We start from the raw sequence: 10,665 nt of genomic DNA, 5'->3' as shown, positions 1-10,665 counted from the left end.
AATGACACAGGGGCTTTGTTGACTTTGCTGTGACTCGTCGGCTCAGGCTTTGACTGACTCTTAGCAATGACTGGAAACACCTGATGGTATGTACCCAGGGTTATTATAAGTAACAAAAACAACACTAGTGCAATGATCCACACTACACTACACTACTGACTGTTCTTGCTCTCAATAAAGCTTAGGGGGCTTACTTGAGTGTCTTCATCATCAGAAAAGAGGCCTCTGGTCTGAATATGTGGAGCTGGTTTAGCAGCAGACTTTTCAACATCTGAAGCAAGACCGTTCTGAAAAGCACAAGTAGATAGAAATGGCCTTCCAATGTCTTTTCTGAAAGAACATGGCATTCGTGAGAGAACATGTTTGAACAAACTGGGTGCAGAGCAAAGAGAGCTGCATCAATAAGAGTAAAAGCCTGCAGTCGATTTAGATTCAATCAGATTTGTTTTTTTCTCCCCTGAAGTTTACACTCTGGACAAACATCTATATGCTGAGTACAGTAGTCTAGTTATTTAATGCTGAAAAAATCATCTTGAGTTGTTACAGGAAAAGACCAACTTGCAAATTATCTAGAACAAGAATTAAAAAGGTACATTTTTGTTAAACCCATGATTTTTGCTGACACACTGTGGCATCTGGAGCCTGTAGCAATGCCTTTGGTTAAACAACCACAAATTCTGCACAGAAAACACACTAAATCTGATTTTTATACTACTGTATTGTAAAACAACGGTCCATTCTGACCTCTTCAGATTTCTCAGACTCCTCGCTGGTTGATGGCTGGCGTTTTTTCAGGCCCTCAGATAGCAAGCTTTTAGTCCCCGGACCAAACATGGAGATGGCCCCTGGTGGCAACTAAGGGCAACAATGCATTATCATGAGCACAAGAATTCAAAGCACGTGTTTGAGGAACATTTACGGTTCATTCTAGAAATTAGTGACAACATCCTCCAGGTTGTAAACAAAATTATTGTCATTTAAAGCACAAAAGTTACAAAAAAGCAATGTTTTCAGGCGTTGAATAACACATTTTTGACCAATACTACAGTTTAAGCTAAAAGAGTTCAAAAAATAAATCTAAATAATGGTGCAATAACCCTGATTTTCCATCACATTTCATGTGCGTTATCAAGCCTTTCATGAGTGTGTCATGTTCAGGGTCAAGTCGGGATATTTGAAGTAGTCTATTATTTATTTATTGGTTTGGTTGTTTGTTTATTCATTCATTCATTAAAAGAGCACTGGTTATACAAGTCAGGATGCCCAACACTAGTACAATGATCAATAGTGGTGCAATGTTAATGGTTCAGGTGTACAAAAACAAAGGTTTAGCAGTAAATAGAGGCTTTAATAAAGAGTGGTTCTGTACTAGTAATACCTTTTTCAGCTTCTATAATTCAAGGATATCCTCTTAATACATGAAAAACTAGCATCAGAAGTGAATTAAAACTAAAACAGCTCTATAAAAACTTTCCTCTTCAGCCAACATTCATCTTAAATAGTCAAGTACTCTGTCAATCATTGTATTTTAGAAGAAAGCATTATATTATGAGCCGTTTGTCCCATGAATGTTGATAGACTGGCAGAAGATATAGTAATTCTTTACCATCTGTCTGCACAAGCCATTTTTCTGCTGAAGAAAAACAGGACAAATAAAATTCTATTACATTTCATGTGTGTTATCAAGCTTTTCATGAGTGTGTCATGTTCAGGGTCAGTTCAGGATATCTGTAGCCGTGTATTATTTATTTATTTGTTTATTCATTCATTTAAACAGCGTATACAGGTCAGGATCCCCTACCTTTTTCTCAGGTGGTTTCGGCTGCTCTTCTGCTACTTCCTTCTTGCTCTGAGGTAGAGTTGAGGCATTTAACTTCTCACTGAATATGTCTCCATCCTCGTCATCTTCATCGAAAAGATCAATAGCTTTTTTAGCTTTGGGTTTCTCCTTTGCAGCTGAACAAAGTGCACACACAGAGTGAGTTTTTGGTGAGAATGATTGAAAGTGAAAGAAAAAGTAAAGAAAAGAATACTCTCACACAGACTTACCAGGTTCTGACTTTTTCAGGCTCTTTCCACTGAAGAAATCATCATCGTCTTCATCATCGTCATCAAACAGCCCACCACCACCTCCTCCTGTAGGGACTTGTTGGGAGATAACAGGCTTGGCAGCTGGAGTCCCATTCTCTTTGCCTTCCGCTGAATCAGACTCATTCCCTGAACTGAACAGACTGTTCTCTGTAGGGAGAAGGTCTTTTAGTTAGGATTAAAAAAAAAAAAAAAAAGAAAAACTGAAGATGGCTGTCGTTCAAGTAACTGCTACTACCTGGAAATATTGCAACAGCACCAGATGGAATCTTCTTTCCAGATTGTGAAGAATCTAGTCAAGATGGATGAGAAACCAGCACCAACATTACAGCTAGTATTCATAGTGTTTCTCAGAGGTGCAAGAAATTAGACCCATGAAACATGTCTTACTATCAATGTATTTATCTCATCTTCATGACATTGCACATTGGCTTGAATCACATTCTCACCTGCAGATGGAGCTGTGCTTTTTGTGCTTTCATGTCGTTTCTCTGACACCAGTGGCTTTGGTGCCTCAGAGAAAAGATCACCCTAAATGACATTAATTTAAAAAAAAAAAAGAAAGAAAGAAAAAGAAAAAACCATTAGTTGAATTCTATTTGCCACTCAGTTTTTGTAACGCTGAATTCAACTAAACCATAGGTAGGGTTTCTGCAGGTTAAATTGAATACTCTTAAAAACCTTTTTAGACTGATCTCATAGGTGCGTAGTTTTGTTTGACTCTAAAAAATCAGCACAAACACACCCTTTGTTTTTGAGATGAGGTCTCTCTTTATGAAATCTACAAAGTCAATTTGCATAATGTAAGATTTTCTTTCCACACTTCAAGGGAAGGGCCAGACTGTGCTAATGCTGCCAGTGTGAGTAATAAACAATACAGGGTGATGGCAGGCATTTTATGGTGACTCAAATGATATATTACTGAACTCTGGCTCGAGTATTTCCTTCCGCGTCGTGCAGCAAACTTAAAAATACACATGCCAACACAACCACCAACACTCCCAAGCAAGATGTAGTTGAACTTGGCCCATATTAAGGGTGTGAAAAATGTGTTGATTCAAAGATGCATTGGGATGGAAATATTGTAATCAAATTGTAAATCCAGTGAATGTTCACACCTCTACTTATAATATGCTTCAGAAAGATTTACGTTTTGATGTAATGTTTACGTAGTGAGGTGGGTCAAACAGAAGCTGGCATTGAAAAAAAAAAAATGCAGCAGTTTATAATATAGAATGTTATAGGTAATATTTATTGGGGATTTTTTACAACCTGCAGAAACCCTGCATTGGGACATCTAAAATACCAAGTAAATATATATACCTCATCGTCATCATCAAACAGGCCTTTCCCTCCACTAAAGAGGCCACTTTTTGCTCCAAAGGGGGAGAAGTCATCATCATCCATCTTTGGTGGCTTAAACATGTCATCACTATCATCTTCAGCTGCTGTTAAAATGTACCAGAAAAGATTAGGAAACTATGGGGTGCACAACAGCCTAGAAAAACGACACATTTAAGTAAAAAGTGTTAAATCAAAATGACAATGAATGACTGTCCTACCCTCTTGCTTTGTAGGTTTTGGTTCTTTTCTGCCTTTATTTTTCTTCTTAGATGCCAGTGCTTTCCAGACATGACATGACAGAAACAAAAACTCCATGAGCATGCACATGCACAGATGGTACTATAACTACAGCTGGAAACCTTATGATGTAAATCTCAGATGAGGTGGGTATTTTTCTTTTTTTTTTATTGAACTGAATATGAACAGTGATGGGGAAAAAATGCAAAAATTAAACAATGTCAAAGTGAGAACATGACACTCACATGCCCGATCTCCTTCCGGTTTGTTGACTGGTTCACCTTTAATCCTGGCTGCGAGCTCATCAGCAAAGGATGATACATGTGTGTTCTGAGAGAAACAAAAATCCAGCAAGAAATGATCAATTTTACCTTGAGTAACTAACGTATCTGAACTTAGGTCTAATTAAACAACAGGTATACCTTTCTTTCATCTTCATCCTCATCATCCTCCTTGTCTGAATCTCCAAATATGTCAGAATCATCATCCTCTTCTTCATCATCCTCATAACTCAACATGGATGATTTCTATGGTGTGTGAATCCAGAATTATTACGTTTTTAAAAGATCAATGTATTATTGAACAAGATGTTTGGCCGTGTGTTCTGGAAACAGGCCATTTACCTTTTTAATAATTTCGGGACCTTCTTCCTCCTCATTGTTAAAGTCTTCATCTGAATGCTGTTAAATAAATGAATAAACAACAAAGCAAAAGGTTGTCAATTTTCAGTGAAGGACATAAAATTAAACTCATGTTGCAATTTATTTTTTGAGACAAAGATAAAAACATGTCTTACAACAACTTCTTTGCCATCTTCGCTCTCAATTACACTGTCTCTGTCACTGTCAACTGACATTTCTGATGAGAGAGTAACACACATAAGTGAGCAAAAACAAAACTATGTGGTATTCAAGTTGATGTGAGACACACAGCAGTATACTACCATCACTGGAAAGGTCCCCGAGTCCAACATCATCTTGCTCCATAAAGGCCTGTGAACCGATCAAATATGGAAGTGGCCTGTCCACATAAAGATCCTAAAAGACACAAACTTACAAGTTTTGGTTCCTTAAAATTACAGCCATTGTAAACTACACAGCTATGCAAAAAAATTCCCACACACTGATATCATCATAATCAAAATTCTGGTATTGCAGGTTTGTGAAATGTAGCCTACTTTAATTAGCTGCAACGCAAAACAGATACCACATACAACAAAACTCAGCTAAGTGCATAACTGACTCATGTTTAGTTTGTGGGAACATATACCTAATGAATATACCAAATGAGAATTTAACATGTAATACACTGAACAACCACTATGTGTACTTTTGCATCATATCATTAAGATGAAGTGTGTAAAATGAGCTAATACTGCTGCCTTAGCTAGCAGTATTAGCTCACATTTCAGCAGCTGCCAAGTTCTGCTAATAGCTAATGAACCAGTCACAGTTCTGCAGTGAATAGAGCACTTATCCAACCAATCCGTTCTAGCATCAACGGGCATAAATTCCGTCACTTCGCAAAAGCCTCCTGCTAGTTGGAGGCATATAAACATAGTAACAACCCAATCTCACCTCTCTGATATCTGTCATACGTGACACCAAGATGAACCTGTCTCTTTGTATTGTTGCTGCAAAAGGTATGCAATTACACCAATGGTTGTAGGTGACAACATTAGTAGAAACATGCTTATTTGCTAACTGAATATCAATAGCTACCTAATCCATAATTATGGTTAGGTTTGTTCTGCTTTTGCTGTTGTCACTACTGGGAGAGTCCAACTGTTGTTTATTGTCATATATCACTGAAAATAGTATAAATTTTACATACAATTTTTTATACCAAAACTATACCATACTGGTCATGTTCCCACAGTAGGACTGAATTTCGGACACATCCTATGTCTCAAATTCTCTTTCCTCTCTAAGATTAAAAGAGCGCACCTTGGGCTCTAGAATTGCTTCAACTCTATCTGTGGCATCCTCGTCCTCTGAGTCAGAGTTTCCTGCTTTGATATCCAGGTGCTCAAAGGCTGACTCAAGCACTTTTAGACCGTAGTTTACTGCTTCTTGCATTTTAGGGATCAGCTCCGCCTCTTTCTGTTCCCTGGTCTTCTCCTAAAATGAAAATATACACACAAGACGAGCAGCAGGCTGAATATAGTGGCTACATGTTTCTGGAACAATACTGAAACTGGTTATGTACTGGTCTGTATTCAATGTTCTATATGACAGAAAACTCTTAAAGATGAAGTACTAAATCATTCTACCTGCTCTGGCTGCTTCTCTGAATTATCAGCTTTGGGTAAAGTCTCTTCTACTTCTTCATCATATACCCTCTGCAACAGGAAACACAGGATTTGTTATGACACAGGTTATACTGGCAGATGTCCACCATACTGACTGCTGCAATAACTTTAGTTCCAAAAATGCCAGAAAATCATTTTTGGGTATATATGAAAATCTTTAAAAAAAAAAAAAAAAAAAAAGAAAGGTTCAACAGAAAGATATAATACATTACATTTTCTATGAACTGTGTATTGGAAAGCATGAGGAAATCATTAAAGACAGAATGTAGGCAGCTGTCTGTGGCCTTGGTGTCACGGATAAGACTGTCCAACTGCTTTTCAATCTCATGGGTCTTTGACAACATTCTCTGGGAGAAGTCTTGGAGGAACAGGAAGAGCTGCGAAGACAAAGTAATGAAGGAAGCAACAGTTGGAGGGTCACTTTAAGTGCATTTCACAAGAGTATACCGTCATCAAAATAGCCACAAACCACAATTCCCTCAGCTATTTCCAGAGCATTTCTGCAGTTCTTTCAGTTTTTGTCAGGTTTTAGAGAAAAGAGGTTTTCTGATTTACCCCTGAGTCGGCTGCCAGAGACCAGTTGGCACTGGTTTGCCGCATTTCTTCAAGAGTCCAAGGTCTCTCCCAAATCTGAGCATCTTTGTCCAAGAGCTCACTTCTGCTTGGGCCATTTGCCATGCCATCTGGTAACCCACTCATCTGCAGTCAGACACTTATTGTTATTGTTGGAATTAATAATTCAGATATTGTTAATGTTGGATTTAATAATTCAGATATGTTCCTAAATGGAATTCCTCCCTTAGTCTTTACAATGACAATGCATAATACAGGAGAATTATCATTTTCTGCAAAGAATTGACATACATACATATATAAAAGCTGTTGATACCACTTAAAATGAATGTAGTTTATAACATATATATCTAAAACATACATCTAAAACAAAGACATAAAATACTGTACATATAAATATTAACAAAAACAAACAAACAAACAAACATGTAGCCGTACATACCTAAAACAATATTTCAACACAATCTACAAATTTAATAAACTCGACACTGTATGGACTTACCAACTGTTCAAATAGACTACATCATTATGAGTTTATACCTTTGGTCAAAGGTTTATACCATCCTTTATGGTACAAACAGTTCATGTCCTTTATTCACCATCCTATTTACATCCTATGTGTATTCATATTTCGATAATTAATGCACGTCTTGCAAAACAAGTAACCAACTGCATCAAACTACTATACTTAATGTTATTGCGTGTTATTACTTTAACGGTATTTATTAAAGTGTAGAGTCAAACAAAATGTCAACAAATCCAGTTCAAAATTCTTTAAAATGTTCAGGTCTTCATACATGACAGGGAAAGTGTGAAAGTGTAAAATCGTTTTTACTGCCGAAACTGTTGCAAGAACACACGACAGTGGTTTGTATCCTTCCTTGAACTCTACTCGCTAGTTCAACAGCTAGCACCTGGGGTCCAACAGGTCAAATTGCAAATTGTAATAAACGTTACACGTGTGAAGAATACAACTGGTTGTGTCTACATACCATTGCTTTAAAATTAATTCCGCGTCATTGTTTTCACATTCTGACGAATTGTCTTCTTGCATAAAAAGCGGGGCTGTTTGGCTAGCAGCTAGCTCAACTTAGCTAGCCAAACCAGCTTTAGCCACAGCTGCGCCAAAAAACACAGTGATACATGCGACCAGATTTAAGCACGCTGTCTCTTACCTTGGACACCAGTGGTCAAATGCTGCCCGCGGTGTAAAACTATGGTTAGGAAAGACGTAAAAAATAAGATCGATTATGCTAAATTTGGCCTTTCCCTCATTGGTCTTCTGACAGGTCAGCCATGTTCTGTCTGCAGACAGTCACCTGACTGCCGTTGCCTAGCAACGCAGTGAAAGTGGGGCGGAGTGGAACAAACCAAGTGAGAAGAGGCCAAATCAATTCTGTTTGGTTCAGCTCCTCTTCCAAACACACTGATATCAACTGTAGAGTTTAATTTCACCCATCTGTTACTCACACCAATAATTCTGCTTATGTATTTAGCTCTATTAAATTCAATTTTAGCATTTCTTGGGTTCTTAAATTTGTGCGTATGTAAACTAATCACACCACTATTTACTTAGATTTTGAAGCAATTATGTATTTCTTCTGAAATGTTTTTGTATTTAATTTACTATTGGTTGGATTCAGGATTTGAAGAACATTACCATTTATTAGAAGTGTGGTCATATTTTCAGTGGTACTGTAATTTCAGTGATAAAATTACACTTGAGATAAGCTTTCAGCCTCTTTTCACCACAGACTCCATTACTGTCAGAGTATTACTGAGACAGCTTACAAATAACTTCTATCAAGATTTTCAGCTCAATGTTGTCAGTTGTAAAAGATGTTTGATAAGCACTTCATGAGTCAAAACAACCTAACCAAAACTACACGATCAAAGCTAGTTGTGTTGTTTTTTTTTTTTATAGATATAACACTTATGAGACCCACACCTTTTACATTTCTTCTACATTTATTGTATTTTCTTGTGATAATGAGTGCGTTTAGTTTAACATGTCAGTATTTGTATGCACCGCAATATAAATATTTGAGCAAAAAATAAGCTTAGTTAAAAATGTCTATTTACTGAATGAATGAGAAATAATATTAGTTATGCCAGACTTTGCAGTATGATGATGCACAATTTCACTTAAGAAATGTTCATGTTACTCTTTAATACTCTGTGGATGTTTCAGAGTTAGCCTATATTATTATTTATACAGGATATATCAATTTGAATATTTGTGTTAGCAGAAACAGATCACAGTTGCCTGAGTTCTTTCTGAGGCAGTCTTATTGGCAAATAAACAGAGTTTATTCTTTGCATTTGGCAACAAGTATAAAAATAAATATATATTGGTACAGAAAAACTTCAAAAAAAAAAAAAAGAAAAATTCAACAAACACTTCAAATAACAATAAGCATTGTAGCTGAAGGATGACACCACTGTTTTATGATAACATTTATCTGAGATATAATGTGAGTAATCAACACACACTTGAATGACTTTCTGTGAGCTCCTGAAAAAACATGGAAATGCTCCTCCTGGAGGCTGAACGACATTTGATCAGGTATGTCGATAACCAACAGCTGTAATAATGACACTAAATTCTGATGACAACTGTCTACAGTAAACATTAACAGCAATAAATTATTGATACATTATAAAACACAAGAGAATATTTTAAAAAGCGCCTGCAGGGTTTCTGATACCATCGTAAGGCTTATGTGCAGTCTTGAACAACCTTGGGAGAAATACAGGCAACCTGGGAGAGCCCTGACCCGATGAGGGTTCTTACAGGCACTTAACAGCAGAATGCCCCAGTACATACAAACTTATTATATTCCCACATTTTTACAAATTGCACAACTGAAGAACTGGAATAACAGTCTTGGAACATCAGATGGGCTGCATAAGACTTTAACATATGCTATATTTTAATGGAAGGCCTGCATGAAAATCAGATTTTCCATTTCACGTGCAGAAAAAAAAACAATGGAACTTCCAAACTACAGCAAGAGAAATATAGTGCAAATAAACTTTGAGGAATTTGTGCAGCAGTGAATCAGGTGATGCTGCCTGGTCAGAGTGGAGTCCTTCACTGTCCTACTCCGCTAACTCCATATTGTCAGCTTGTGCTTGCTCATCTGACACTTCAGGTCTGTTACACACTTCCATCTCCTTTATCTTGTCTTTTAAGTTCTGAATGACTGGTTCTGCTACAGCCACTGCTGTGTCATGTATTGTGACCTCAAACTCTTTTTCTGTGACTTCAAGCTCTTTTTCTGTTCCAGGATGCCTCATACCACCTTCTTCCACAGTCATTGACTCCTCTTTGTCCTCTTCCATCCCTTCATTCTCCTCCTCCTCCTCCATTTCAAGCTCATTCCCCTTCTTGATACCCTCTTCTTCTGTCAGAGTATCGTCCCACTCATCACTGGTGTAGCTCTCCTCTGTGCCTTGACTGATCCTCTGTGTACCTGGCTGCCAGTAATCATACAGCTTCCCCTAGAAGAGGAAAACAAAGAACTGCATGTTACAATTCAAGAATTAGACAAAAAAAAAAAAAAAAAATCAGTGTTTCATAGATAATTGATAAGCAGATAAGACAGAGAAGCCATAATAGAGTGAGCTAACGATACATTAAAATGACATATATCCACATATGCATAAAATAAAAGACAAAAAAAAGACAAACAAAATGTAATAAAGCTAATATAAATTAGTAAAAAGCAAGGTACTGTAGAGGAATAAAGTCCTTTATCTGAGGTGGTAGAGTAAGAGCAGCTGTAACTGACATGCCATAGGAATTTTTAAACCAGTGATCTTTAAGCTTATTTAAAGGAGTGATATTTTGCTTTTTTAAATGGAATTATGCATTTTAAAACATTTCCCTGTGGTCCACATAAACTGTAAATGCTACACTTGGGTCTGAATTCTTCATTCATTAAACTCCACAGGCCCATCTTCAATCCTATTCCTGACTGATGACATGAGACAGGTCATTTTGAGCGCTGGCCCTTTAAATGCAAATGAGCCACTTCACACCCAACCCCCTCCAGGTTGTTGACCGTGCTGCTCTGTCACATTCAGCCACTTGTGTTCATTAATACAAC

At 37.2% G+C, this 10,665-nt stretch overlaps 1 protein-coding gene across 1 annotated transcript in view; it reads right to left on the bottom strand.

The window, feature by feature from the left end:
• washc2c (WASH complex subunit 2C) overlaps positions 1–10,665 on the bottom strand; it is a 40,251-nt gene that overhangs the window by 10,354 nt on the left and 19,232 nt on the right. Inside the window, exons 22-40 of the mRNA XM_030155444.1 lie at positions 9,659–10,057; positions 6,536–6,679; positions 6,193–6,357; positions 5,942–6,010; positions 5,616–5,789; positions 4,613–4,706; positions 4,466–4,527; positions 4,293–4,349; positions 4,092–4,196; positions 3,915–3,999; positions 3,651–3,710; positions 3,412–3,536; positions 2,538–2,619; positions 2,327–2,380; positions 2,050–2,238; positions 1,802–1,956; positions 745–855; positions 195–287; positions 1–80 (exon numbers count right to left, since the gene is read on the bottom strand). The exon at positions 1–80 is cut by the window's left edge and continues 22 nt beyond it. Of these exons, the coding sequence (XP_030011304.1) occupies positions 1–80; positions 195–287; positions 745–855; positions 1,802–1,956; positions 2,050–2,238; positions 2,327–2,380; positions 2,538–2,619; positions 3,412–3,536; positions 3,651–3,710; positions 3,915–3,999; positions 4,092–4,196; positions 4,293–4,349; positions 4,466–4,527; positions 4,613–4,706; positions 5,616–5,789; positions 5,942–6,010; positions 6,193–6,357; positions 6,536–6,679; positions 9,659–10,057 (2,303 nt within the window). The remainder of the gene's footprint in view (positions 81–194; positions 288–744; positions 856–1,801; positions 1,957–2,049; positions 2,239–2,326; positions 2,381–2,537; positions 2,620–3,411; positions 3,537–3,650; positions 3,711–3,914; positions 4,000–4,091; positions 4,197–4,292; positions 4,350–4,465; positions 4,528–4,612; positions 4,707–5,615; positions 5,790–5,941; positions 6,011–6,192; positions 6,358–6,535; positions 6,680–9,658; positions 10,058–10,665) is intronic.

The sequence above is a fragment of the Sphaeramia orbicularis genome, chromosome 15 (assembly GCF_902148855.1).
Source record: "Sphaeramia orbicularis chromosome 15, fSphaOr1.1, whole genome shotgun sequence".
In the NCBI taxonomy this organism is placed as follows: Eukaryota; Metazoa; Chordata; class Actinopteri; order Kurtiformes; family Apogonidae; genus Sphaeramia; species Sphaeramia orbicularis.
The sequence above is the reverse complement of the archived record's forward strand: the minus strand, read 5'-3'. Positions and strand labels throughout refer to the sequence as shown.